This window comes from Lates calcarifer, linkage group LG6, assembly GCF_001640805.2.
Source record: "Lates calcarifer isolate ASB-BC8 linkage group LG6, TLL_Latcal_v3, whole genome shotgun sequence".
Classification (NCBI taxonomy): Eukaryota; Metazoa; Chordata; class Actinopteri; family Centropomidae; genus Lates; species Lates calcarifer.
Window position 1 is genome coordinate 6032550 of NC_066838.1, and position 26697 is coordinate 6059246.

General features: G+C 42.1%; 1 protein-coding gene across 1 annotated transcript in view; it reads right to left on the reverse strand.

Moving 5' to 3' along the window:
* Positions 1-2336: 2336 nt before the first annotated feature.
* agrn (agrin) overlaps positions 2337-26697 on the reverse strand; it is a 233940-nt gene continuing 209579 nt past the window's right edge. The window contains 12 exon segments of the mRNA XM_051071068.1: positions 2337-5262; positions 7844-7947; positions 9745-9893; positions 9895-9970; positions 14592-14679; positions 15523-15706; positions 17286-17402; positions 21138-21249; positions 21371-21535; positions 21814-21904; positions 24542-24676; positions 26255-26484. Coding sequence (XP_050927025.1) covers positions 5102-5262; positions 7844-7947; positions 9745-9893; positions 9895-9970; positions 14592-14679; positions 15523-15706; positions 17286-17402; positions 21138-21249; positions 21371-21535; positions 21814-21904; positions 24542-24676; positions 26255-26484 — 1612 coding nt within the window. The 3' untranslated portion in view covers positions 2337-5101.

Below are 26697 nucleotides of genomic sequence, written 5' to 3' on the forward strand. Positions count from 1 at the left end.
AAGAGGTAAAGTTAGGGATGGAAAGGAAAAAGACAAGGTTCCTGGACTGCAACATTCACTTTTTATCACAAAGCAGACTGATGTCCTGTCCAGTCTCAGAGCAACAAATAGACTCAAGAACATAAAGCCTTGTTTCCCACCCAGGGGAATGGAAACCAGGATGTCCCATCTACCCTGAGGTGGCTGCTTCTATAGGCCTGTGGCCTTTGACCCCTTTTGCCTTGAGACTTGCAAATCTGCCTGTCCAAAGACTGAAAAAAATTGGAAAGGGAAACAAAGGGGACTTATACTGAGAGTGATGCAGCTGGACAGCTGGAGCCTCAACGGAGGGAAAGAACTTTTATTACCATTTGGACATAAAAAGCTGTGAGAGAGGAACTCTGTTTCAGAAAAGGGGGTGAAGTGTAATATGGGTATGGGTAAGATCTTTTACTTTAGGGAACTAAGCGTTTTTAGGAAACATTCTTGGAAGCTCATTTCACTGGCAACAGTTTCTTTCATCACTGATGATGTTGTGGTTGTCCACTGGATTCTTGGGCCTGTGTTTGGCTCCAGTTGGAAGATTTAATGAAATTTTATCCCAAGAGAGCGTTGACTTGGTTGCATAATTTAAAAAAATACACTTTGACCACTGAGATTACTGCATTCCCTGAAGTGTGTTGAAGAAACACATCTTAAAATGTCCTGGCTGCCTCAGAGCTTTTGCTTCTGCAGTTTCTCCCGAAGCCAGTCAGTTGCTCATCAAAACAAGCTTTCAGTGTCTCACTGATTCTGTGAATCCTATGTCCTCCAAAAGACACATCTCACCCTCAGCTGTCTCAACCCTCCAGCTCCCCTGTGTGTCAGCGAAGCAGCAATCCCCTATTTCATTATTTAGTCTCACACACACACACACACACACACACACACACACACATATATATATATATATATGTATAGATATATATGTATAGATATTTTGTTATGATTTTAATTCCCATAAAGCCCTTTAATCTAACTACTTACACTCATTAGCTTGAAAACGATCTTTCCCCTGAAGGATCCCTCACTGGGCAAAACTATTTCATCTACACCATTTCATAGAGTTTTAATTAACACAACACAAGATGCAGTGTCCTTCTCTGTCATTAGCAAAGAATAAATTAAACTCATTAAATCTCAGGCTTAATGAAAACACAGGACAGATGCGGGATGTGCTGAATGATGTATAAAGCTGCGCAGTCGTCACTTTTTTTCTCTTGAATTCCAGACTTTCAATTAGCAGTAAGGCACCAGAGACTGTTGTAGGTGATTTGAATTATAAAAAGTAAATATCACTGTGGCCAGAAAAGCTGTTTATTGTGTATGTTGTGTACGAGTGTGCTGGTTTAAATTGCTTTTGATTTGGAAAAACACTATTTGTCTTTGATGCTTCAATCAAAATTGAGCTAAAAATTCTCATTAAAACATGTCACAGATTGAAGTCTTGACTTGTGATTGCCACATGCAGGTGTCTGGAAACTAACAATGAATCAGAGATGGACACTGTGAATTCATAAGATTCCTGAGCTGGGGCAACTTAACAGAGAAGACTACATCCTAGACTATATTGTATTTTTTTCTTATTGTCAACAACCTCCATGAAAAGACCAAATCCAACAATGAACAGACCTTAAGTATTGTCTGTGTATCCATCCACAGCCTGATTTATCTTACCCCTCTTTGTTATAAAGCTCCATATTAAAAACACAACTGTTCTACTGGGTGACATGTTCCTTTATTATCATGAGCATGGACACTCTAAGCAATCTGAACTAAAGGTCTACTAACAAGTCTTGTCTACATGCTAAAATCTGAAGACCAGTCTTCATTGCACATCTCACACTCTTCTTCAGGGGGTTGAATGGTCTCAAAAAAGCTTGTAAGTGGACCTCGAGTTAAAGTCAGGAATAACGACATTGTCCAACACTAGCACTGTAGTTTATTTTGAGTCGATACCACACATACCATCTTAGTGTCATAAATACATGAATACACACAGATGTGTATTCATCCACAGCTGAAAATAGCCCCCTACAAACACACTATTCATATTGACTAACGTTGGCTAAAATATACAGTGCCCAGGTGTTATTACTGAGCCTTTTCAAAAAATGTAAGTATATATTTGTTTTGATACACAGCATATCTTCAGTAGGAGACACTGGGCTTGGGAGAGTGTAGGGAAACTCATTATGTTCTGAGAGACAGACAGTGTTGGTTTTGGTCTTTTTTACAGCACTTAAAGAAAAAACACAGAATAACACCAGGCCGGACTCCAGATGATGATAAAATCAAGATGGCTGACAAGAATGGGCTCCATTTGGTTGACATTTTATTTCATGGTGGTAGGAACACAAGACAAAGGTCATAAAGTTAGTAATGTTCAGGTCATGCCACTCTTACTTGGTGCACTGCCCTTTGAGGAGGTTTGCGCAGTCAAACAGTAGTTTACAGAGGCCAGACATGGAGGGTATTCCACATGTAGACATAAATAAGAAAAAGAAAATAGATTCAAAAAACAGTAAATAGAAGATGTTTTGTAAAAAGCCAGAGAGGACGTTTGCAGAGGCCCCCTGGAATTTTTTGTGTATGAGCATTATTACTAATATATTTATCATTATTGTTATGTATTACTCATTTACATTATGGGGATGAGGCTAATACACTGGCTAAAGAAAGGAAACAGTTATATGGATGACGTCTGTGTCACCTGCTCAGAGTCGAGGTGACCGGTTTTTAAGGCAATTCATAGTTTTCACCCAAACCATAGACTGTAATTGTCTTTACTGTTCTTGAGTCCATCCAAATACACAAGAATCTCTTCTGTATTAAGCGTTACCACCTGAATGCGTCAAATTTCAAACAGCGTGGTAAAATAAGACCAGTCTAAGGTTAATAGAGTGAGTGCTGGAATTTAAATGTGTCTCCAGACACCAGAGGAGGGTTTCCTGGTCTGGTCCTGGTGTGGACACTTGGAGCTTGATTACACACAACACAGTTATAGCTTTAGGGCTATTCCTCCCCCATGTACATTAAGTATATCATCGTGTGGGTGAACAGACAAGTCAGACATGGTTCCAGTGTATATTACTAAAACATTAACCTCCACAGATCACACATTTGCTAAACTTACACTTAAAAATTGCAGGGCTGTACAAAAACAGGTTGCTTGATGATTGAAGAAGGGAAACATAATTAAGAACTTAATAAAGAAAAAAAAATAGTACAAGACCATTTGATACTCAACCACGAACAGGCATGATTTTGTCTTAGAATATTGCCAAGTTTCTCATATCAAAACAAGAGTGTCTTTAAGTCAGTCAACGCAGCTTATTGTGGTTCAGCAAAGACGACTCCACGTTGCATCAGTTCACTGTTACAGAATTCGCACTAGTAATACAAACTCATGCGTTGCTATGTTATTTTGCAAGTACTGTAGGATTATGCATCTTTTCCCATTTTTGTGGCTGTTATGGCTTCAAAAGGTCACAACAACATCACAGTCTCTCTCTCTCTCTCATCAGCCGAAAAAAAGACTCCTCCAGGAATGTTCCTAGGTCGAATACGAAAAGAAATTAAGTCTCAGGCAGAGTTTTTTTTTTTTTTGAAGCTTTTTTGTTTGTGTTGACTGTTGTTTGACAGGTCATTCCCAGGAGTAGCAGCTCTCCCCACGATAAGATCTCTCCTTGTTTCCTCTCTGTCTGTCCTTCTCTTCAGTCTTTGCTCTCAGCACCTCCTTAAGGTCAGATATGGTAACAACTCTTCCCCTTATGCACCATTCAAGGTCCTGCAAAACTAACTGCTCCCAAGAAAAATAAAAAAGACCAAAAAAGATACAGGGAATGAACAAGCATAAAACATTACTCTGTAGTTTCTGAAATTACATCAGTGGAAATCAGAGAAAAAAGGAACCTGTTTTAGTCAATGCAAAGAAAACAAAAACAAAACAAAAACAGTGACATTTTTCAAATTAGAGAGTTTTTTTTGTTTTGGAACAAAATGAAAATAAAAAAACAAACAAAATCCAGATTCAAACCAACACTGCAGAAGTGCATGCATTTATAGTGGTCATCATTAATTCATCTGCTGATTGTAAAACAGAACGCACAATAGTACATGAGACGCACAATTCTCCAAAGAGAGCCCATCTTACATATTCACAGTCTCAGGTATTATTTATATACTCTATATTTATAACATTTATTCATGTCTATGATTCATGTCTTGACTTATGACTAATGATATGCGAGTCATTGTGGAACGCAGCGCTCTCTCCGCCATGTCGGCTTGTAGTGTTAGTGAGTCATATTTCAAAACTAAAGCCTCTGATGGGATTCAGATCGAGTGTAGAGTTTTTTCTTCTCTTTTTTTTTCTTTTCTGACGCTGTGAGATGGGGGTTGATCGAGTGGTTTTGACTGTGTACTTTCTCAATGTAGCAGCTTGACTGATATCTGAAAAGTCCCATTAGTTAAATATAGTGGGTTACCGGGGCTGAATACAGAGTCTTGACAGTAGATGCCAGCTGGCTGCAGAACTGAAGAACTGCACACACCAGCTACAGTGTACACTGCGTCCAGCTCTTGCAGGGGAATGTATGTCTATATAGTCATGGATGTATAGGCCATGCTTGGGGAATGTGGACGATTGATTATGGCACCAAGACAAGGCAGTAACCAGAGATCATCAGCAAGGTCCACCAGTGTTCAAGTAATGAGCGAGAAAAAGCATTTTTTTAAGTTGGCGTTTGTTTTAAAACAACAAAACTGACAAGAGTAAAATATCTCTTTTTCACAGAGATGCCTGTTTGTTTTATGAAAAAAGAGCAAAGGCAGTAAGGAAAAGGAAAGTGTGTTCTGTGAACGGAGGTGCAGATTAAAAAAAAAAAAAGAACAAAATATATAAAACAAATAAAACAAAATTAAAACAACATATTCATTTTCTTTCCATATAAAAAGCAATGAAAAGTATACAAAAATAGAAAATAATTACAGCAGGAGACATGAGCGCTATGGAGGGAGCGGGTGGGAGGGTTTTCTTTTTTTTTTTCCCCATTTCTCTCTATATTTTGTCTCTGCCGGGTTATTTGGCGGCGGAACAATGTAATATTTTGGGGCTGTTTAAGGCGTCCTCCACCAGGTGGAGCTCCACGCCGTCCACCACCACATCTTTGATGCAGCCAACGAAGCCGGTGCTGTAGGCCTTGGGCAACCGACGGGCCACCGCCAGCTCCTCCAGACCACCTGATGGGAGACAGAGGAAGAGGTCAGAGAATCAGAGAATAATCACTCCAGACTTAGACAAGCACGAACACTCTGCCATCTAGTGCAGGATTTTTATTAGTTCTATGTACTTTAAAGCACCGCTTCAGTTATTTAGCACAGGCCAAGCACCAGAAACACTGGTGCCTACGTTTTCATTATATAGCTGATAGCACTGTTTTATCAGGCCTTCCCTGACACTCAAACCCTATGTTCCCAGTTTGTAAAGCAGACCTTCTGTTAAAATTGTTATCTTTAAAGGTCAATCCATGATATCCCTTGATGACACCGTCAGGGGTTATTTTCTTTCACAGCCACACCAGACATTACATAACTCTGCAATGAATAGTAAACTGATCTTATGAGTAAAATCCATGGAGCGCCCCTTTAAAGATCAAAACATCAGGATAATGGTTTGGATCTCATAATTAATTAAACTGTAAATATCATCAAAAGGCTGTGCCTGAAATATTTTGATAGCAACATTTATTTATGGCATTAAAGCAGATACTGGTCTTTGTCAGACTGCATTATAGGCGTGATGACACCAGCTGATGGACATGACAGGATGACACTTTCTTCTGTCAAACCAAAGTGATCAAGGGGAAAACTAAGTTGAGATAGATAAGAGGAAGGGTTCTTTTAATCTGACACGGTGCACAAAGTGCTAAGAAGTGCGCGACAAATGAAAGGTGATGACAGAGTATAAAATTAGGAATATCATCCTCATTATTTTTAATTTGTTTCCATCTTTAGTGCTAAGTGCTCAGTGCCGTTCTGTGAACTCCCAAGACATCACCTGTACATCAATCAGTGTATTCAGAACAGTGACAGCTTTTCTTATAGGTCTTATAGGTGCAGAGCTTTTCTTCTGGAAGATAACTCTGCTGACTACCCACTTCATCCTCAATTTAATCAAAGATTCAAAGGACATATAAAAAATAATTTCCTATGTGTCTGACCTGCGAATAACCTGAAGCCAGTTTACAAATGTTAAAGGGCCAATTCACCCAACTTGAAACTAGGCTAGAGCTGTATGACTAAATACCCCAAGAATCCACTGAGAAAAATATGGTAAATTATTTGGTGAACTGACCCTTTAAAGTTTCTGAACTGGATTTAAGTTGACTCACTCATGTTCTTATCTATCAGTCACAGAAAGTATAAAAATGGATATTTCTTAATATGGAAATATCATGGATTTTTACTTCAAAGCAAATGTTTCAGTCACTTGTACTTTTCATTTTGCTTTGACTTCATTTAAATTTTTAATTTTCTGCTCCTGCTCTTCTATTTCAAATCACCCAAACCTCTTTTATTGTTTTTTTTTTTTTTTTTTTTTTAACTAGGTCTCATAACGTTCTTTTTTGGAGACTTGATGACCTAATTGCAGGGTGTGTGGCTGGCTCATTTTCCCTTTTGATGGTGTTTTGAGCTTCTCTTTTGAGCCAGCACGTCCAAAGTAGTCATTAGTGTCTTTCTCAATAAATCAACATGAAATGTCTTTATTCAGAATTTCATGAGATCTGGTCTTATGAGCAGAGAGGCTGACCCTAGTTTTTGATGCTTTACCTGCTGCCATCCCTGCTCTCTCCCTCCTTCTCCCGCTCCTGCATCCTCTTCCTTTCCTCCCTTCATGTTAGTCCAACTCCCGTCCCCCCCCGCATTTCCCATTTCTCCATTTCTCCATTTCTCCATTGCTTCCATGTTTTCTCTTTTTTAATCTGTCGGGCAGAGAGTTCATATCCCTGTCGAGCTCTTTACATCCCCTGTCCGTGCCCCCTTTAATCGGATTGTGTGCCTCCGAATCAGGGATCGACAGGGCTAATTTCATGCGAGTTACAGATGAATTAATGATGAACAGTGAAAAGGGGATTTAAAAAGGAGAAGGGCTCTCGATGGGAGGGCTGTTTGAGGATTATGTATGCTTGCTGCAGGGCTCGCTCAGCACCTGTTCCACTGCACTGCTTCCCTGTGTGTACGTATGCGTGTGTGTTTGTATATGTGTATCTGAGTGCACGAGTACGCCTCTAACGTGAGGTGTCTCTAAAATGTCACTCAGGCTGCTTTGCAACTGTGCGCTTTGCATCTTAAAGAACACCCTGACTTTAGTTCACTGCCTGTCCTCAATGTTATTTCCTCAGAATGTTCAATCCTGCCGTGCCATGTGTGTTCTTTCAAAAACGATTTCTCTAAGCCAAGTTCAGACCAAATTGAACTCAAGGTAGATAACGGGCTGACTTTGGTCATTTTCAATTCAGGAGAGCAGACAACTTTTGAGTTAGTCAGATAGCCTTTCATTTCTCAACTCAATACTTGAATAGGCCTGGACATTTTTTTTTCACAAAATGCAATCTTTTTCCCCTGCCACAGACTTTGCTTATCCTCTGCAATGCCAATGAGTTCATTGCTCATATTTGGCAGCCTTCTACCAGTGGCTAGGATGAAAAAGTACTACAGAATTACAAGTATTCCCCTGGTATGATGTATGGCATTTGTAGACACATTTTCAAGTCTGAATGACAGTTTTCCTTTTTTTTTTTAAACATGTGTGGGCACCTACCCAACCAGAGTGCTCCGTCTGTGTCCAGCTGTGTTGCTGCCAAAGGCGACGACCCTGTTACTGCTGCCTCATTGCCAACCTGTAGAGAGCCGTCTCTAAGTGCTCTGAGGAGGAGAAAGGAAAAAGAGAGAGATGCAGTTGGGAGTTGGTCTGATGCATGCGCGTCACAATGAATAGCTGTAAATTGCAGTTTCATTTAATCTGAAGCATCAAGACTCCATTGCTCCACTGCCAGCACACTAAGCACTCACATAAATGCCTTTGCCAAGCAGCATTCTAAATGTGCCTGTCTACCGGCTAACAGATGCCGTTACAGCACCATTCATTTTAGGTGGCTCCACGCTATGCATTAGCACACACTTAAGAATTGTGACGACTGGGCTAATCTGAACCCACTAAAGTGGGTTTCCAATAGAGAGAGTGTCATTAAAAGCAAGCAGCAAACACAGATAGCTATGTAACTATGTGAGCTCTGTGCCACATGCTGCGATTTACACCATCATCAACATCCAAATTATGTCATCTTCCAGCAACTCATGTGGTCTCCCTGTAAGCCTGGGATGAGATTTGGCCAAATCCCTGTTTGAAATGGATGCAGCGGCTTTTCGAGGATTGATTATTCTTGCCTTACATGATGAAACCAATCTAATTATCCCCCATATCCCTCCTTCCATTCTGTGCCATGCTGAAAGCAAATGTGCAGCAGTGATAAGCAGAGATCAGGTTGAAAGGTGTTAAGTGGGTCATTTTCAAAGTTCAAGCAGTTCATTTGTTTCTAATGAAGGGATCCATTAGTCTGACATCACTGTGGCAAAAAGTACTGCATGCTTGTGTGCTAAAACCTGTATTATTGTGTCTACTTTACGGTTTTTTATTTATGTGTATACTACAGACACATAGGTGTATAATTCAGGTGTTACATATGGGTACAAAATGTCTAAAAGACTGAATTACCAGTTGAGGAAAGTAGGCCACAGCAGCTTACTGTGCCACAACTGGTTTATAGTTTTTGATGGGGAATAGGAGAATATACACTAATACAGCACAGTGTCATTGGACAAGAGCATGACCATGACAGCCTATCTTGAAAAAAAGGTTCCTATGTTGGACTTAAGTTTTATGACCTTTGTTATTTCAGCTGAGATTGTGGCTGTATACTGCATATTCCTAAATTAATATCTGTTTAATAAAATTACCACTCTGCAGCCAGAATAGGAATACTGTACTTTAACTGTTCAGTCTTTAATTTTATTAAAAAAATAAATAAATAAAAATAAAAAAAATGATGATCTAATTTTCTTCTACTTTCATTTTATTTTCCTTTTTTGCATTTTTAAATATTAATGGCATTTGTAAAGCATTTCCACTTGCGTCTGCAACTAAAAGCTGCTATGTTAATACAGTCACATTGCCTACTGTGCATATTGCACAGGCTGTAAACAAATTTTTGCCCCAGGGTTCTCTAGCAGGTAAATCCATCCATGTACACCCTCATACATTATGTCTTCAAATAGGATCAATATATGTAGTACATGGTAAAACAGATGCGGTTATGATTTTTTATTTATTTTATTCATTTATTTCTTCTGTAAATTTCCTAAAATAGGCCAAAATATGTTGCGCTGTTGCCACATGTTCTTCCTTTTTGAACATTCATTACTGTATCTAAGCAATTGGATGTGCGATGTGTCACACTCGTGCATGGCCAGGCATGAAAATAACCTTAATCTGAAACTAATCAGAGTCATCTCAGTGCAAGGGATCACTGTGTAACAGAGGATTCATGCAAGAGATCACACACTTTGCATCAACACAAATATAATATGGATTAAGTCTAATCCTGGTCTAACTGTAAAAGCTTTCTCTCCTGATCCCCGACTACTTGCCATCTCCCATCTTACCTGCTGGCCTTGATGCGTATCCAGCGATTAGTGTCGACACGCACTGAGGAGCGCAGCACCACAGGCTTGGACCCCAAGTCGTACGTCATCTGGACGTGTCCGTCCACGATGGCCAGGGCGATGTAGTCTGAACGCTCCACGCCTTTTCCCGCTCCACAGCACCAGACCCTGGGTCGCCTCTGTTCGGATGCTCAGCTCAAATTTGTTCACCAGCAGAGCCTTCTCACTAGGAGAACAGAAAATACACTAGTTAGCCTGTGGTCTAATTCATCAAAAACAATTCTAATCTTTGCCGTAGCTGACACAGCTCAGTGTCATTTGTAGCTGCATATGTGAAGTGAGGCACTTCTGCTGTTGTCTCGAGGACACATTACAAATGACTCAAGCTTGACATATGGTTCTGTTTGCTAGCACATGTAGCCAGAAAGCTTTGTAGCTCAAGCTCTACAGCCTCATAGTAACAGAGTTACAGTGATTTTTCGGGAGAATCAGGAGGCAGACAGAGTTAAGGAGTAGCAGGGGGCTGTTTTGCTATTAGCTTTCCTACATCCTATTGAGCCTGAGCTGCACTGCTGCTCAGTGCCTCCTGTGCTAGTTTGTGTGTGTGTGTGTGTGTGTGTGTATGAACATGTGCTGTTTAGGCAGCTGCTTGAGCTCCAGTCTTCCACCTATCCACTGTATGTCACTCTCACTGATGTGTGAGAAAAATACACGCCGTGATGTGCCTCCACTGTGCACCATCACACATCCACTCCTGCATACAAACACACTTACAGTCCCTCTGTCCAGCAGACATACAATAGACTTCCAGACAATCATACCTTTAATTTGCATGTGTTTCTGTGTTTCTGATTGTGTGAATGTGCCATCAATCAGCATCTGTGCAACTGTCTGCACATCTGCTATATGGATCTACTTCCACCTTCTTCAAAGGGTATTTAAACACAAAGACAAAAACAAGGTGAGAACACATACGACAAAGAGCCAATGACACATGGATTAAAAAAAAAAAAACAGTGGCACAGAGCTAAGGATAAAGATTAGACAAGACAGACAACAAGACAAAGGAGTCAGCATAGCAAACAGAGAGGCTCATGGGAGTACAAACAGGAGAGGAGATGGGAGGGGATATGGCATCTTCTCCTTAAACTGTATAAGATTTTCTAATTGTCAGTGAGAATTTATATTCAATAGTGAGCAAGAATAAAAAAAGAAGCAGTAGGATGATATTTAACCATGGAGTGTGTTAACTGCTGGCCTGAGGCAAGGCGACTCTGACAGCTCAGACCAACAATAATGCTGGTTCACCTCAGCAGAAAGACGAAAAGAATCCAGAATCAAATTTGATTTTCTCCTTCAAAAACATGCTTAGGTTGGAAACTTCGACCTCCTTGATTAACTGAATCTGCTGAGGCAAACAGGAACAACAAAAAAAGAAGTATGACTTGGAAGCATCACATTTGTTTTTTCTCCAGTGAGAAAGAAACACAAATACAGCTCAGTGAACCCTCTCCTGGCAAACCCTCAAAGAGCTTACAGGGCCCAATAAATCTCCATCCGGGCAGCTTGTCAGTGATAAGGTCAAGGTTATTAAAAGTGCTGAATATATCATGAATAAAACAACACCGGCGCACAGCATTCTAAATCTTATATAGAACACTGACTTCATAGATTTCTGGTGTGTTGCTGTTTCTTTTTGTAAATAGAAGGATTTTATCTACTTATATGTATTCAAATTCTCTGAAGGCTTCTCAGCGTGCTGTCCTCCATTTCAACTCTGGGTGGCAGTAGTGGTTAGAATAATAAAAAGCCATCAGGGAGGACAGCCACTGCAAAGAAGCTGCAGCTCTGGCTGGTTTTGTGCCGTTATCAGAGCTCTGAACTTCTGAATTAATTGAAGCACTGCAGCAGCTCTTTGTGATTTGTATTGGTAACTCTATCTCAATAATGGAAACAATGTTGTCTCTGCAGAGGAGGATTTAGCCCTGTGAGAGGTCTGGGAGGGGTTGTCTGGAGAGAAGGGGAGGATGAGGAGGCGAGAGGAGAGTGGACAGCACCAAAGTCTAAAAGCTTCGAGAGACTCACCTCTGGTCAGATGGGTTCTCCAGAGACTCGGGACTTAAGGGAGCAGGGGAGAAAGTCAACGGCATGCAGTGTAAGCGCAAGAGGCCAGAAGAAAAGAAGGAAGGAGGGGAGGGAGGGAGGGAGGATGTTGTGAGCTCACTGAGAGACTCACAGAGGTCTAGTTTAGACCTGGAACTGCAAAAAGCATAACTTATCTGCTCTACTACAATATCGACTATGTCAAACAGTCGATAACAACTGTTGTGTGATCATAGGAAGTGTGTAGCTTAGCCCTGATCACACCACAGCCATAGAGGAGGTTCTCAAGGGAACCACTAAGATCAAGATGGATGATTAATGCACCAAAATGCCCTGAGATAAAGCATTTTTTAAAAGTGAGCAGCAAGATTTACAACATTCATGGTCAGTGTCCACACCGGTGCAAAGCCTACTTTAACTGAGCGTCCAATTATTGAACTCCTTTATATTTATGGTGCTGTGCGCCACAGTGCAGCAGCAATTACCTTCTGTCTAGAGATGAAAGCGGTGAATGAGAAAAATTGGGAAATTGTCAAAAAATGGGGTCAACCGCCATATCAGTCGAGAGTCGTGGCCAGATATGATTTGTCACTGAAATAATGGGGCTTCAGCAAATCGACCTGAGCTTTCATATTCAGGCAGAGAGGGTGAAGGAGGAGCGATCAAAGGGTGCTGTAAATAGTAACAGAAGCATTAACCCAAGGTGAGCGTTTGACATTTTGGCCTCACACAGCTCTTAATGGCCTCTCGAGCAATTTATTCATTTCCTTTACAAAATCAAATCATGCTGAATTGATCGGTACACCTTCAGAGCACTGCGCCAGGGCTCTGGTTTTGCTTAGATTCAGGCTCATTGTGGCTCTTAGTAAATGTGACATCCATTAAACTTTTGACAGTCTGGCTCCAAGGACCACTGTCCCCTCCTGCTAAGTGAGATTGATGCCTATGGCTACACACTGCGGAGAGATCTCAATTGGAGGTCTAATCTACAAAGGGAGACAAATCTGTGATTAACATGTCACTGCCTCTTTGTACGGCCGACTCCTAATTATTCACAATTACAGTTAGAGATCTGGCAAAAACGAAATGACAGAAGCCCTGGCATGGACTGGAATTCTGGGCTGAATCCAGTCATCTTAATTTGAGCTGAATTCTGCTTCACCGCTTTGTGGGATTCTTTTAAAAAAGAGGTTACTTACCAAGCTAATGAGCAGGAAGAAAAACCCTTAATAACTAAGTCGTGACCGAGGGCTTTCCCAAGCAGAAACTCCTCAGGCACCAGAAACTAGGTTAAGGGGTATTTAGTATATCCTCTTCTTGCAGTTTTCAAGGGGTCTCATTCATTTCCCACATAACTGTTAATGCCATTCAGCGTAAAGTGCATGGCAATTCATTTTGTTTATGAACGAGTTACAACCATGCATAAAATATTTCACATTCTTAGTACAGCAATTCATTTTCTCTGGGGGTTGAGCACAATGCTTATCATGCACTCATTCATGCTTCCATTTGCGCTGGAAAAAAAGAAAGGATCTAATGACGCTGCAAAATGTCTTTCAAATAATGAAATCTGTCAAATTAAATTATGGATATGGAGCTTGAATGTAAAATCTGACTTTAACGGTAAGGATGATTTCTGTGTGGAAATTATGACAGGAAACTGAATGTACTTTAATCTCTTCAGTTGGGTTAACTATCAAAAATGGCTCCTTTGTTGCTGTTAGTTGGACTTGATTTGAAGCTGGGCAAATGCCCACTCAAAAAGTCTACTTACTCTGGGATCTCATTGGTCAGTTGGCTTGAGTGAAAAGGAAAGACAGTGAAGGACATTTATATGAGACAAGACATGTGTGGACAACGACAAGGGAGGTCAGACTGAAGGACAGGACAAGCAACTGGAACGCTGATAAGATCAGAGCAGGACAACACAGCAAAGATTACACATAAACACACACACATATCCGACAGAGTTCTCCAGCCAGTTGTTTTTGAGTGAGTGTGAGTTGTGTGTCTCCATGAGAGTGTGATGATCTGCAGGCTGTGGCCCAGTTTTCACACCTCTGAGTGTTTGTGTGAAGAGCTGGGAGACGAAGATATACAGCCATATGCTTGATGTCTTCTCAGGTTCATCACATAAACATTTTTGTTTATGCCAACCTGGAGGCGCACTCTTGCCAACCTTGTAGATGGATGGAAGAGTAAAAATGTCTCATCAGCTGCCTAAAGGGACAGGATTTCTTGGATTTTTTGTTTACACCCATTCCAGAAGCCATTTTACACTTACGTCATCAGCTTTTTCCCTTTACAGGGTGTTAAAAATCACAAGGCGACATGTCTTTGGATGCCAGTTTTATGGAGAACGGTCATATACACATTCAAAATGGGATAAAAAGTTTAATCATGCATGCGTGCTTACTGTCCAGTGACAGTGTGAGCTAAGCAGTAGACCACAGAGTGAACTGAGTGTGCTTGGGGCAACACTGCGAGTGTTAACCGTCTTGCTAATTAGTGAAATCCTGTCAAATGCGGAGCAGGACTGCCACAGACGGGGGGGGGATGAGCTATTAGCAAAGCACCTAGTTCACCCTGAAGCCCTAGCACTGATGATATCATCAACATTGTCATCACAGCTTACCAAGAGAGGAGATGGATAGACAGAGGGGTTATTTGGCTAATAGTTATTACAATGGGGATGTTAGATGAAGCTGAATAGATGAGGATGTTCCCCTTGTCCTCTTCCTTACCTCTTTGTAACAGCGTTGTGGTACTCAATGAACGTCCGCCCGTCAAAGGCGATGGCCTCAGTCTCTCCGGCAGACTTCTCGTAGATGGCTGTGAAGAGGGGGGCAGGGTGGGGGCAAAAAGAGGATCGCACAGAAGATGAGATCACACTGATCAATAAGACAGAGGGTTCAGTTATCAGAGCTGAAGGCAATGAAGTGCGAGCAAATAGGGCAGGGGGAGTGTTGGTGCGTTTGTAGTTTTAATTAACGTGAAAGGGACAGCCGGCCACACGCACAAGGTTAATGGCGAAGGCAGTGCCTGAGTATGTAAGACAGTGTCTGGCTGAGTGATATGAAGATGATGAAAGGCATGTGCAACTCTTGAAAAGAGCATTTCATGAATATTCAAGTGACACATTTCATCATTTTCATAACTGCAGAGTTTAAAATCAATACATAATGACCCTAACATAAAAGAGATGTGACATACCTAATATCAACATTATTACCTTGCCTAAACAGGACAAAATGGAAACAAAGGTCTTATGAGCAGAAACAATTGGAGTAGTGGTTCACATTCACTGAATCAAGCCAAGAACAAGCTGTGTTACATAAAGCATCACTGATTTCAGTCCCACTCATGCTACGGTTTAAAGGCAGCCAAACTGCTGCCACATATCCTTTTAGAGTAAAACCAAATAATGTTGGATGAGGAAACAGAACAGTGTGTACAGTTACAATGATTGACTGCAATTGCACACAGCCATTATAAGGTTCATCTCAAGCCAGCGAGTACTGTTAGCCACTGGCTTACACACAGACCAATCATACTGATCCTCGCAAATATATCTAGGGTAACAAATGCGTAAAATATCAAGATCTTACGCAGCTCATTGACTTGGAGTCAGATGTGACAGACAATGAGGATGACAGTGATGACAGCAACACTCACTGTTCTGACAGTGTCCCCCTGTGAAACCACTGAGACAAGTGCACTCGTAGGTGTCCAGCTGGGGGTGGCACTGCCCACCATTGTGGCAGGGCTCCTGAGAACATGGGTGGTCCTGGAACATGGCTACGTTGCTGGAGCGTAGGGCGTTCTCTTCTTTGAGGATGGGTGTACCCATTAGAATGATCTGGAAAGAGAGAAAACACAGGGTTAAAGAGGCCTCCTATAATTTTCCACGTACAATAAAAGTCAGCTTGCTAGTTAACAGCCTCCTGTGGCTCTGATTTTTACCAAGTCTGAGATGATGTCATTGGCTTGGGTCTGTGTTAAAACGTTTGAGAAAATGGGTATTTACCAGGCAGTGAATCTCTCACAAAAATGGACAGAGTGGGTGTGGTTTGATCAGATTTAACAGTGGTCTGGTAACAAACAACCCCACAGCTGTCACTGAATAATTCAAATGTTGCTAAATCCTGATGCGGGCACAGAAATATGCAACATCAGCTTTTCCCAACTGAACCCTGTCCACTTCTCACCAATACAAGAACAGACATACAGAAATCTGGCGTGAAATTACTGAGACTGTTCTAACTTTGGCAGAAAACTGTGTGTTAATGTAGGTGTGTTCATTCATAGTAGGAAGCTAACTGAGAAAATATATACTCCATACAGTAAGGCTAACATTAAGGTTGTAGGTCAGACATTAAGTCCCTTGAGGCTCAGTTAGAGACTCTAGTTTTAGAATACAGGCTAGATTTTCCTACAGTTTGGACAAATCTTCCTGGAAACCTTCTTAAAGCCCATTTTCAAAGACTTGTGTTTATGTAATACTCTAAATATTCCTTGTTTTTGAGGGTTACATTTACGATTCTTGTCTTGCTTTTACATCTCACGTCTATGTATCATTGCTTTTGTTGTCACATTTATCAGATTTCATTTTTCTGTCCTTAGCAACACAACACTTGAAGATTAGCATTTTTTACCATCTGGTTGGTGTCCAAAGGAAATCTTTGAGCTGTGGGGTTTTGTGTTTTCTCCTGAGTGATCAATAGAACTGTCACAACTCATATCACAACAAATGACTGTGTACAGTGATACTGTAAATAAATTCAATTTAACATGTTTTTCCTCTGAATATGAATGTCACACTGTCACAATGTAAGAAAATGCCTCAGAAATTAGGTGTTGATACAGCACACATGTTAAACAGTACATCAGATTGGCAGTACATACCGTCCTCCTCATAATTAACTATTCCCTACAGGCCAAGTAAGACAAGCACCACATTTAGCTTTTGATTTGCTCGAAACTGTCAAGGGAAAGTTTGCAGAAGAGAACTAATGACAAGTTTGCGCAAACAGAAACATCCTGCCTTTGTTCTACTGGGTTATTTTTGGCACACAGAGATGAGCTTTTTGCTGGAAAGTGGTGAAAAAAAAAACTGGAGGGCTGTCAGGGAAAGATCTGAGAATAGTAAAATGGAGGGACTTCAAAAAGTGCATTCTATTATTAGTGCATGCTAATCCAAATGAGCAGAGCCACTGCCCGTCACAGTGTGAGCTTATTATGGAAAATTACTAATGTGGGGGTCTGTAGTATGACAGCTGGACAGCTAGTAACTTATCGTTTGACTTTGCTACTGTATGTCTGAGGGATCAAGGGCCTTGAGTCAATAAAATAACATATTGTATTTATATTAGAGGAATCTATAAGCAGAGTAAATGACACAGTACTCCATCAAGAAACAGAGGCTTGCAAGCATTTACCTTTTGGATTGTTCCCTTGAAGCCGTCCGTGAGAGCAGCCACTCTTGCTAGTCGGCTGTAATCAGGAGCTCCGCCAACGAACAGAGACTCTTTCAGGTTAAGATCTACGTGCAGATTCTGATGAGACAGGGCACAAAGAGTTTTCAACTGTTAAGCAAGAGCTGTGCAATCTTGAAACAGCTCCAACTGTATATCTTTAAAGATGCCCAATTTAATCTTTTCCATATCCCATCTGCAGTTTCTCTCAGGGGTTTTCTATTCAGCACATAATAGTTTATGGTTTTACTTTAGTAAGTGGAGTTATCTGTTTGTGTCCAGGGAGCCTGAAATAAGTTGTATCCTTTTAGTCGAGATATAAAGAGTAAGATTACTATACTACACAGACATGTCACAGTCATATAGATTGTCACATTAAAATAAAGGGATTTATCCATATTGTAGCTGGCAGATGCTTTAACTGCACTTCCTTGCCTTCTTTCCATGTCAATACACTTGATGCATTACAACATAATTGATTTCTATGTCTCTCAGAGAGAGTGGTCAATTATCCTCTATCTGTGAGACATAAAAAGAAACTACAAAGGGAAATCAGGAGCAGGCTGAACTTGAGATATGGATGGTTCTTTACAGACATTTCTAATGAATGGCTGATTATAAGCTCCGACCTTTCAAACAGTTGAGTGTGGAGACACATTAATTGCAATTCATTTGCGCGGCAGACGGCTATGAAATTTGATTCTTTCCACCAAACCTTTGGGACAATTGCTTTGCATTACCAAGGTGCTGCTTCCTTCTTTTACATGGAGGAGCCGGCCCACTTCAGAGGGAAGGAATTAATGATCTTTATTTTATGTAGGGCAGTAATTGCCAGAGGGGTAAAGTGGAGTTAATTGCTGGAAAAATGATGGAAGAGGCCAAATAAACAGGCTTTGTGCAGGCAAGCTGGCACGAGCTCGGCTTTTATTTAGGATGGGATTTGGAGTGCAGGAGGCAGCGGTGCTTGGCTGAAGCCTGGGGCTGTGTCACTGCACCTTGAACTGCTTCCAACAGAGACAAGGTGGGGACCTTGGCCAAAGCTGCTGGACCCAGCTGTGGATGGTGCCTTTAGGCTTAGCCAAAAGTTATCACTAACTGCAGGGAAGAGTTGGCCACCTCAGGCTCTTTATGTAGACCTCAGTGCTCTGCAACACTCACTTACTCTGTAGTTAAAAATTACAGATGCATATTGAACTTGTTCTCCAAGGCTGCGGTTTTGGATCTTGTTTAACATGTTACACCTTTATTGTGTGGCACACTAGAATTTGAGCGCTCTCTACCTATGCACAGTTACTTATCTATGATGCTAAAGTAAGATCTCATGCAATGAAATGGCGTATCATGTTCTGGTTTGTCTCAAACAGGTAATAATCTGCACCCGGTGAGGGAAGACAGCTGGTTCCATGGAGTGATTCTTGCTCGGTGACATTCAGTGAGTGTTGTTTGTGTTATGGGCGAGTGAGTGGGTGAAAGAGTGAGCGACTTTATGATATCATGGAAAATCATTCCTGTTTGCAAAAGAAGTGAGAGCAGATGACAAAAGAACAGCCCAGCTTGGCTTGGCACCTCACCGTCTCATACGGTGTATTTCCACCCCTTCGCTCGCCTCCCGTCTTCGCTCTCACTTTTCAACAGGCACGCGGCACTGGCGTGATATCTCCGCCTACACCAGACTAATGAAGACGTTTCTTTGTTGCTAAAAACAATGGCCGTCACAAAGATGACTGCCTCCTTTCCTTCTTCCCTCCCACCTTCCCACCCCCTTCCACCCCCACAGCAGATGGACCGAGGTGAAAGCCAAACCGTGTTCTTTAAGAGCATCTCTACTTCAGTGCTGTGTGTGTGTATGGGCTTATGAAATGGCAAAGTTTTTCCACAGAACCGGCACCCTCAAAGCTGTCTGCTGCTCTGCAGAAGTACCTTTTACTTTCTGTGCTGTTGTGTATGGAGAGATGAGGGTGAGAGGACATAGTGAGCGACTCAAATGAAATATGGGCTAAGGTGTGACTGGGACTTGTATCATTACCTTGCGTGATTTCTTATTTCCAGACAGCACATCATAGAGAAGGAAAGAAAATAGGGAGGAAGAGAGTTATTAGGGGAAGACTGGTAAGTGTCTGTGCTCAGAAAGGCATGCGGAGCTACAGTAGTGCAAGTGCAAAAGCCCACGAAACACACACACACACACACACACACACACACACACACACACACACACACATCAACACAAACATGTGCTCATAAACACATACACACATACATGCACACCAGGAACATTTGTAAGAGCACTGAACAAAGCTGCAGTGTAGCACAGACAAGTGAGATTAAGTACAGTACAGAACACATTAAATGTGAAGAAACCACTTTTCTGCACATGTACCTTTGCATTATATACTGTACATATACACATACAACCACAAAGCCATGCAAGTGTGTGATTACACTTAAGAGAGTGAATGAAAATAAGACACAAAGTCTAAGAAGGCCATGCATGAAGTGGATGGTGCCATTAAGAAAAGATGAAAAGGAAGAAAAAACCTCATGGAGGAGAGACTGGGAATAGTGCCACTTAACCCAAGCTCATTTACAGACTGCTGCCATTCAATGAGAGGTGAGGTAGATTCTTATTTCTCCTACCCCTACCTATGTGCCTTTGAAAATATGTACTTCATCATGCTGGCAGCCTGAGCCATCTTTGATATAATGAACACTCGTGAATGAAATACCTATCCATACATGTGCGTGTCAGTGACCACTTCTGATATGGTATGAGTTCCTCGGAGCAAAGCGTACTGTAGCTGTAGCTCCCTCCTAGTTCTTAACGTGAACTAGTTCTAAGAGTGGGAGAGAATTAGCTGAGAGCCACACTCGATGGGGTCTCTGCACTGAGCTCCATAACTAGTCTGAGCTCATCCCTTGCGCCCCCCCCCCCAACCCAACCCAACCCCCCACTTTGCTCTTCTTGTTTAATAAGATTTTCTGCCTGTGTTGCTGGAGTAAAACACAATTACCATACGGACGATGGGAGGCAGTGGGGGAAGGACAGAGCAGTGAGAGGAAAAAAAGAAGAGCACTGCATCTTAGAGGGAGATGATGGAGTTGACAGAGTGCATGTTCATAATCACAAATTACACTGTTTAATATAATTGGATGACTTACAGGCTTATCAACCTGTTAGATCACCTTCATTTGGAGGGATGTACCTGCTTTATTGGTCTAGATGTGGGGCTGAGGAGTTTAATTATGCTATTCTTGCTGCTGCTATCTCCTTTATCTGCCTCTGCCTCCCCAGACACCACCTCAAAATCTGAATTTATAAAATTGACTGTATACCATCAGTAAAAGCTGCTTTTGCTTTCTGAACGCAATACCAAGTTTTATCTCCAGTATGTCAGCAAGCTGAAAGGCAGGGAGTTTTTTTTTTTAAGTGGAATTACAGGACTTCCAAAATTAAGACAGCTTGTCAAACTGGCCCGCTACATCTGGAGCTCTCTCTCTTACCTTGATGGATGTCGGGAGATAGTGGCATATTTTCAGCAAATCAAGGTGGTGAAACCGCATGGTGTGAAGCGGTGTGGAACACCTCAGAAAAGTGGGAGAGTTTGCTGAGTCAACTGTGCCTGAAGCGGCAAGTTGAACCGCTTTAACAAGGACAGAGAGGAGCAGTAGAGCCAGAGGTTGTGGCGATGACGTGATGAGAGCACGCAGATGATCAAACAAATACAGTATATGCAACACAAGCAAGGCTAAGCGCAGCATAGGCCCCGGAGTCCTGCATACTAGAAAGCAGGCGCTTGTTAGCTTGTGCTTTCTTACCGGTGCCTCTCCACGGACAGGGTCCTTCTTATTCACCATGATCTCTCCTTTGCGGTTGGAGCGCTCCAGGTTGATGGTGTTCCACACATTCAGCTGGATTGGTTCTTTGCTCCTGATTCAGACATTCAATCAATACATTCATATGAGTTCATATATTAGGAAAGTGTAAAACTTGCATGTGTTATACAGATTTTCCCTCGTTGTTTAACTTAAACCCTCTTAGATGTGCTAACCTGATGGTGGCGGGTCCCTTGCCCAGGTCATAGCGGAACTCCAGGATGCCATCATTGAGGGACAGAGAGATGAAGTCTCCTTTTCCGTCCGATTTTTGGCCGTTGTAGAAGATCAAACCGTTGGAGTCGTTGGCCTTGAGAACCACAGTCATGCTGACCTTTTGACTGCAGTCAAAGCGAGACTCAGTAAACACATATAAAGAGATACACTGCTATACCTACCCACACTACTACAATGGATGCTCTCTTACTATATATTCAACATGCTAAGGCCTAGATAAAGTGTTATTTGTGTAACCCTCATTGTCAATTCAGTTCAGGCTTAAAGGAGTAGCGCTGCCTTGGGCACAGAACTAGCTCTATGAAAACTACATGATACCTGGTGTTTGAGTAATACATACAGCACAAGACTCTTTGGTTTCATGCAGAGACATGGGACTTACCGCAGATCGTGTCCGTAGAGATGGAGCCCCTTCAGCTCCAGGTAAGAGTCTCCATTGAATAGTGGCATGTAAGCCCCTCTCCTCTCAGCCACTGAAACAACAAAGACACTATATTCATCCTCAGGTCCTTTTTTGTTGCCGACAGAATTGAAATTCAGGAATAGTCAGTACATCTTTGAGGGACCTGTCAGCATTATGGAAAGAGATGGATTTGTGTTTTCATAGCCTTTGGGATTAAGACTTTCTCTTGACAGATATTCAACAAAAAAATTCAAAAACCCTTATGCCAGACTGATTACACAGCCCGCCACAGTATAACAAAGAACCTTTGGAGACATGTAGAGTTTAACACCACAGCCGGGACCCATGAAATAATGCAGCCATTGTATTTTGGCAGCCTTTTTTACAAATTCACGTCTTTGTAACTGGTCTAAGTCTGGCTGTCCCATTTCTGGCTGTCTAGAGTGATTAGGACAGGCACCGTGCCATCCCTCTAACAAGTGGCTTGACATTAAAAATCATTCAAGTGTCACCCGGGGGGGGTATGTGTTTATGGTGTTGTTTGCAAAAACTACCATCAGTCAGAGGCATGTGCAGTACTAGATGCTCTCACACACATATACAAACACAAACTAACACACGTACCTATGCAGCCGGCAAGAAAGCTTTTATTTGTAATTGGCTGGGATTAGCTGAGTTGAGTCAGGATGGAGAAGGCAGACGGAGATGAGAAAGCTAATTAGCTATTGTGCAGAAGAGTGCTAATGATGATGGCACGCCACATGGAGGAGAGGGAAAAATAATCTTGCACACACAACAAGGAATTGTGCACAAAACTATTAAGAGTAACAGAGCTGCTCAGAAAGTAGTTTCTTACTGAGGAGAGTGCAGGGTTTTTCTCTGCGCTCAAAGTAAAAGCATTGGTGATCAATAAGTCACCAGAGGCCCCAGCATTTGAGAGAGCCGAGTGACCAAGAAAACTCACATGACATACGCAGGAGTTGAAGTTGAACTTTTCACAGACATGCTCATAGAGGACAGAAATAAGATTCTCACTACTAAGGGAGCTGTTGCATCTATTGCTGAGGTCGAGGGTAAGCTCTGAGGTAATTTTGTTATATTTGAGCAATGTTACCTAATTAGTACTTGCTATATAAAACCCATTAAAACAAAATAAAATTAGGAAAGACAATAACAAAGCAGCTGAAATGAACATTTTGCTGGGTGTAGCTGCAATCAACGCTTCTGGTCCCACCCACAATTCAATTAGCTCTTCAACAGAGTTGCTTGAACAATCACAGACACACACACACACACACACACACACACACACACACACACACACACATACACACACACACACACACACACACAAAGACACAGACATTAGCTGGTCCCTGGATTAATGTACCTACTGTGCAGAAATGTAAAACATTGTTTAAATTCAAACTCTCCCCTGCAGTTAGTTTGTCAAGGATGGGGCCCATCCAAGTGATCCTGCTCTCATCACTAAATTGTAATGATTTACACTATCACAGGGTAAAAGCACTGAGGAAAGTAGGCCATTCAATACTACTGGAACACCATTGAGAAAAGTCCTTGATGGTGAATATTTTTGCAGTGAGCTGCACCAATGAACCCTGGTGGAATTGAAATGGAAACCACAGCTCAGCTGAATGCATGCACGCACTCAAATACACACACTTTATGTTACGACCAATTCACCTTCAGGCTTCTGATGAGTGGGCTCTAAGCTACCTGTCTTTTTAACTGTTCTCTGTGCAGCCCTCAGAGGGTACGTCCGCCTGGCTGCCGCCTTATCTCTGAGCTCCTGTCTGGGACTGACACTCTGGCTGACTGACGCTCCCATTAATCACCACAGGCAGGGAGGACTGATGCGATTAGTCATCTCATTGATTCCTGTGAAAAAATAGCCTTTTGGAATGGGAGATGCTCTCGCTCACACAGCATTGATTTCAGTTCACCTCAATTTATTTTAATCACCTGCTAACTGGAACTTGGGGCTTAGAAAGAGGCCATTCCCATCTGGATTTTCTAAATTCCCAGGGATACAAGGGTTTCTCTTTTGTTAGGAATGTTCATAATAATATATTATCTTTCATTCATAGTTGCAAGTATTCCACTTCTGCAAACATTCTTGACAACATCTACAAAGGCAGGGAGGGAAGAAACACTAGTAGACTTCAAAATGTGACACCAGCAAAAGTGCTAATGATGAACTTCAAAAACAGCTGAGCTGTGCTCTGGTCTTTTCCCCCGCTGTGGCCCGAATATGCCATGTTTTGTAGCTAAGTGGCAACAAACACAACACCTGTGGGCGGATAGGCAGGGAGGGAGTGGAGGAAGGCTTCAGCCTCGCTGTCGCTTACCCACTAACAAGCGTTGCTGAGTCGATGTGGCGAATGGCCCGACGGGGCTAATCATCTGCCTCAGTTCTGCATGCAGTCCACCAACTCACCAATCCTCTCACACCCTGAAGGCACAATTGCCCCCCCTATCCCCCACCCCCCTTCTGTGTTTGAGCTCCCTTTCGATTCAGGGTGGATAGAAATGTCACAGAGTGGAGAGAAAAGGGGAGGAAGAGAGGCTAAAAGGAGGAAGGTTGCAGCTGAGCTGACACAAGACCAAAACACTGGTGCTCCTTGATAAGCACCTAAGAGAACAATGAAGCATCAACTGACAGGATACACCAGGAGAGTCACATTACCTTTTTCACAGTGCCTCCCTTCACGTCCCATGGGACACTCGCATTTGTAGCCTCCCTCAGGTAGCGCCTGGCACTGGGAGGATGGATGACACCTGTTGGGCTCGCATGGGTCATGGACATCAGCACAAGTTGGACCTGGACACACACACAAATCCATCATGAGAAAACCACTAATGACACTTACACCCACCATTTTCAACCATTTTCTCTTTTATTCCATCTGAGGGGATGGGGCACAAAAAAAGAGGAGAGAAGCGGGGAGGATTTCCTCAGTAATAGAGGTCATTTTCTAATAGGATTTGAAAATATTACACGTCCAGATTAAACAGCAGAGGGCCTCCCTGCTATGCGGCCATGTTTCTGGGCCAACAACGACTGTGGGAGAGGCTCGTGAGCGTCTGGTGGATGATGGTTTTGCCCTCTGCCACAGCCCATCTGAATTCACCCATCATTACTTTAACAGTCAGAGCCTGTGGTGAGGAGAGCACTTTAATGAACCCCATCCCTGCTGAGCTCACAGGGCTCCCCCGTTTTTTCCTCACTCACGGTTTTGGAAGCTGTCTTTTATGTTCCGCTCTCACTTCTTCCCTACCACAGCTCTTTTTTTCATATCACTTCCTCCTCTCCCATCTTTTTAACTTGAATACTCTCTCACCTCCCTCATTCATCTGACTGTCCTGACATGTCCTCCCTCTAACTACAACTCTCTCCACCCATTTATTCTCTCTTTTCTTTCTGTGATCTGTCCCTCCCTTAGAAACCGGCAATCTTGGCCACTTTCTAAATTGACATGATGACAAAATTAACTTGAATGTGAGTCCGCAGGCAACGGTCCAAATCTCATTATCACCATTCATTTTACGCCATGTTGCCAACACAACTTTGATCACAGCAATGCTTCTTCAGACTAGAGGTTATCTTTACTTCTTCTCAGGCTCCTCAAAGACAACAAAACATAAAAGTATGAAAGGTAATAATAATGTAATGTGATGCTTTATTGATCCACATTTTAACTTCAAGGTTGCCCTAACCACCAAGGTGCCCCTATGTGAGTATAAAATCCTTTACTATTTAAGCATAAAAGTAACTGACAATTAATTTGGTTCTGGTGTGAAACTTTCTGCAGTAGGCTGCGGTACAAGCAGCAAGGGGTACGCTTGGCTAGGCCCTGATGGTGTCTACTCTTAACTATTTTCTGTCAGAGTTGCTTGTTAGTTGGCATCTGCTGCAGGGAGAAAAAGAGAAGGAAGGGATGTGGAAGCAGAGACAGGCCAAAGGCCAATCACTGAGCATTTGGTGGAAGTTTCCATGTTTTCTTTACTGCTTCAGCATTTAATCTCTCATTTCTGCATCGAACACTCAGATATGATGGCGTTGGTGTTTACAAAATGTCTTCCAGCGCTCCTGCTGGGGGCACGAGTTACACTGTCAAATCAGGCTGTCAGCCTTACTTAGGATTTGTGAGAAAGTCGTGACCACAGTGAATCCCTGAAGAGAAGGCAAAGCAGAGATATAAACATAATTTTAACAAGAAGGTGTTAGAAAAGTCCAAAAATTACATATGAATAAGACATATTTTCTACTATTTTCGTCTGCACACACACTGGGATAAACTTTTACATTCCATGACTGTGAAGAAATCCCAGAATGACATTCGGAAAACTGCTGAACTAAACTGCTGCAACTGAAGCACTCCTTTTGTTGACATCTTACCCCAGAATCCTTTGCTGCACTTGCAGTGGAACATCTCGGCTTCCTTGACCTGGCATGCGCCACCGTTCTTACAAGGATTTGGCTGGCAAGGGTTGTTGCCACATTCACCCACGCCACTGCCATACAGACTGTCACCCCCATTCTCCTGTAAGTTGAGCACTCGGTTGTTGACATCCAGCAAGCGGATGCAGCCAACCAGACCAGTGGCCACTGCTGTCCTTTCCCTTACACTGAGGATAAGAAGGGAAAGAGAAAGAATGTAAAGTGTTTTTATGTGTTTTTCCATACAGGCTCAATTACAACGATCACACTGATGACACTCGATAAAACTCAACTTCAGGTAAAGACGATGCAATGTGCTTGTTGTTAAATGTTAAATTTGAACTAAGTTAAGAGGTCCAGCCCATGCAAGTAAGCAGCGCAACCATACTCATGTTAAACTG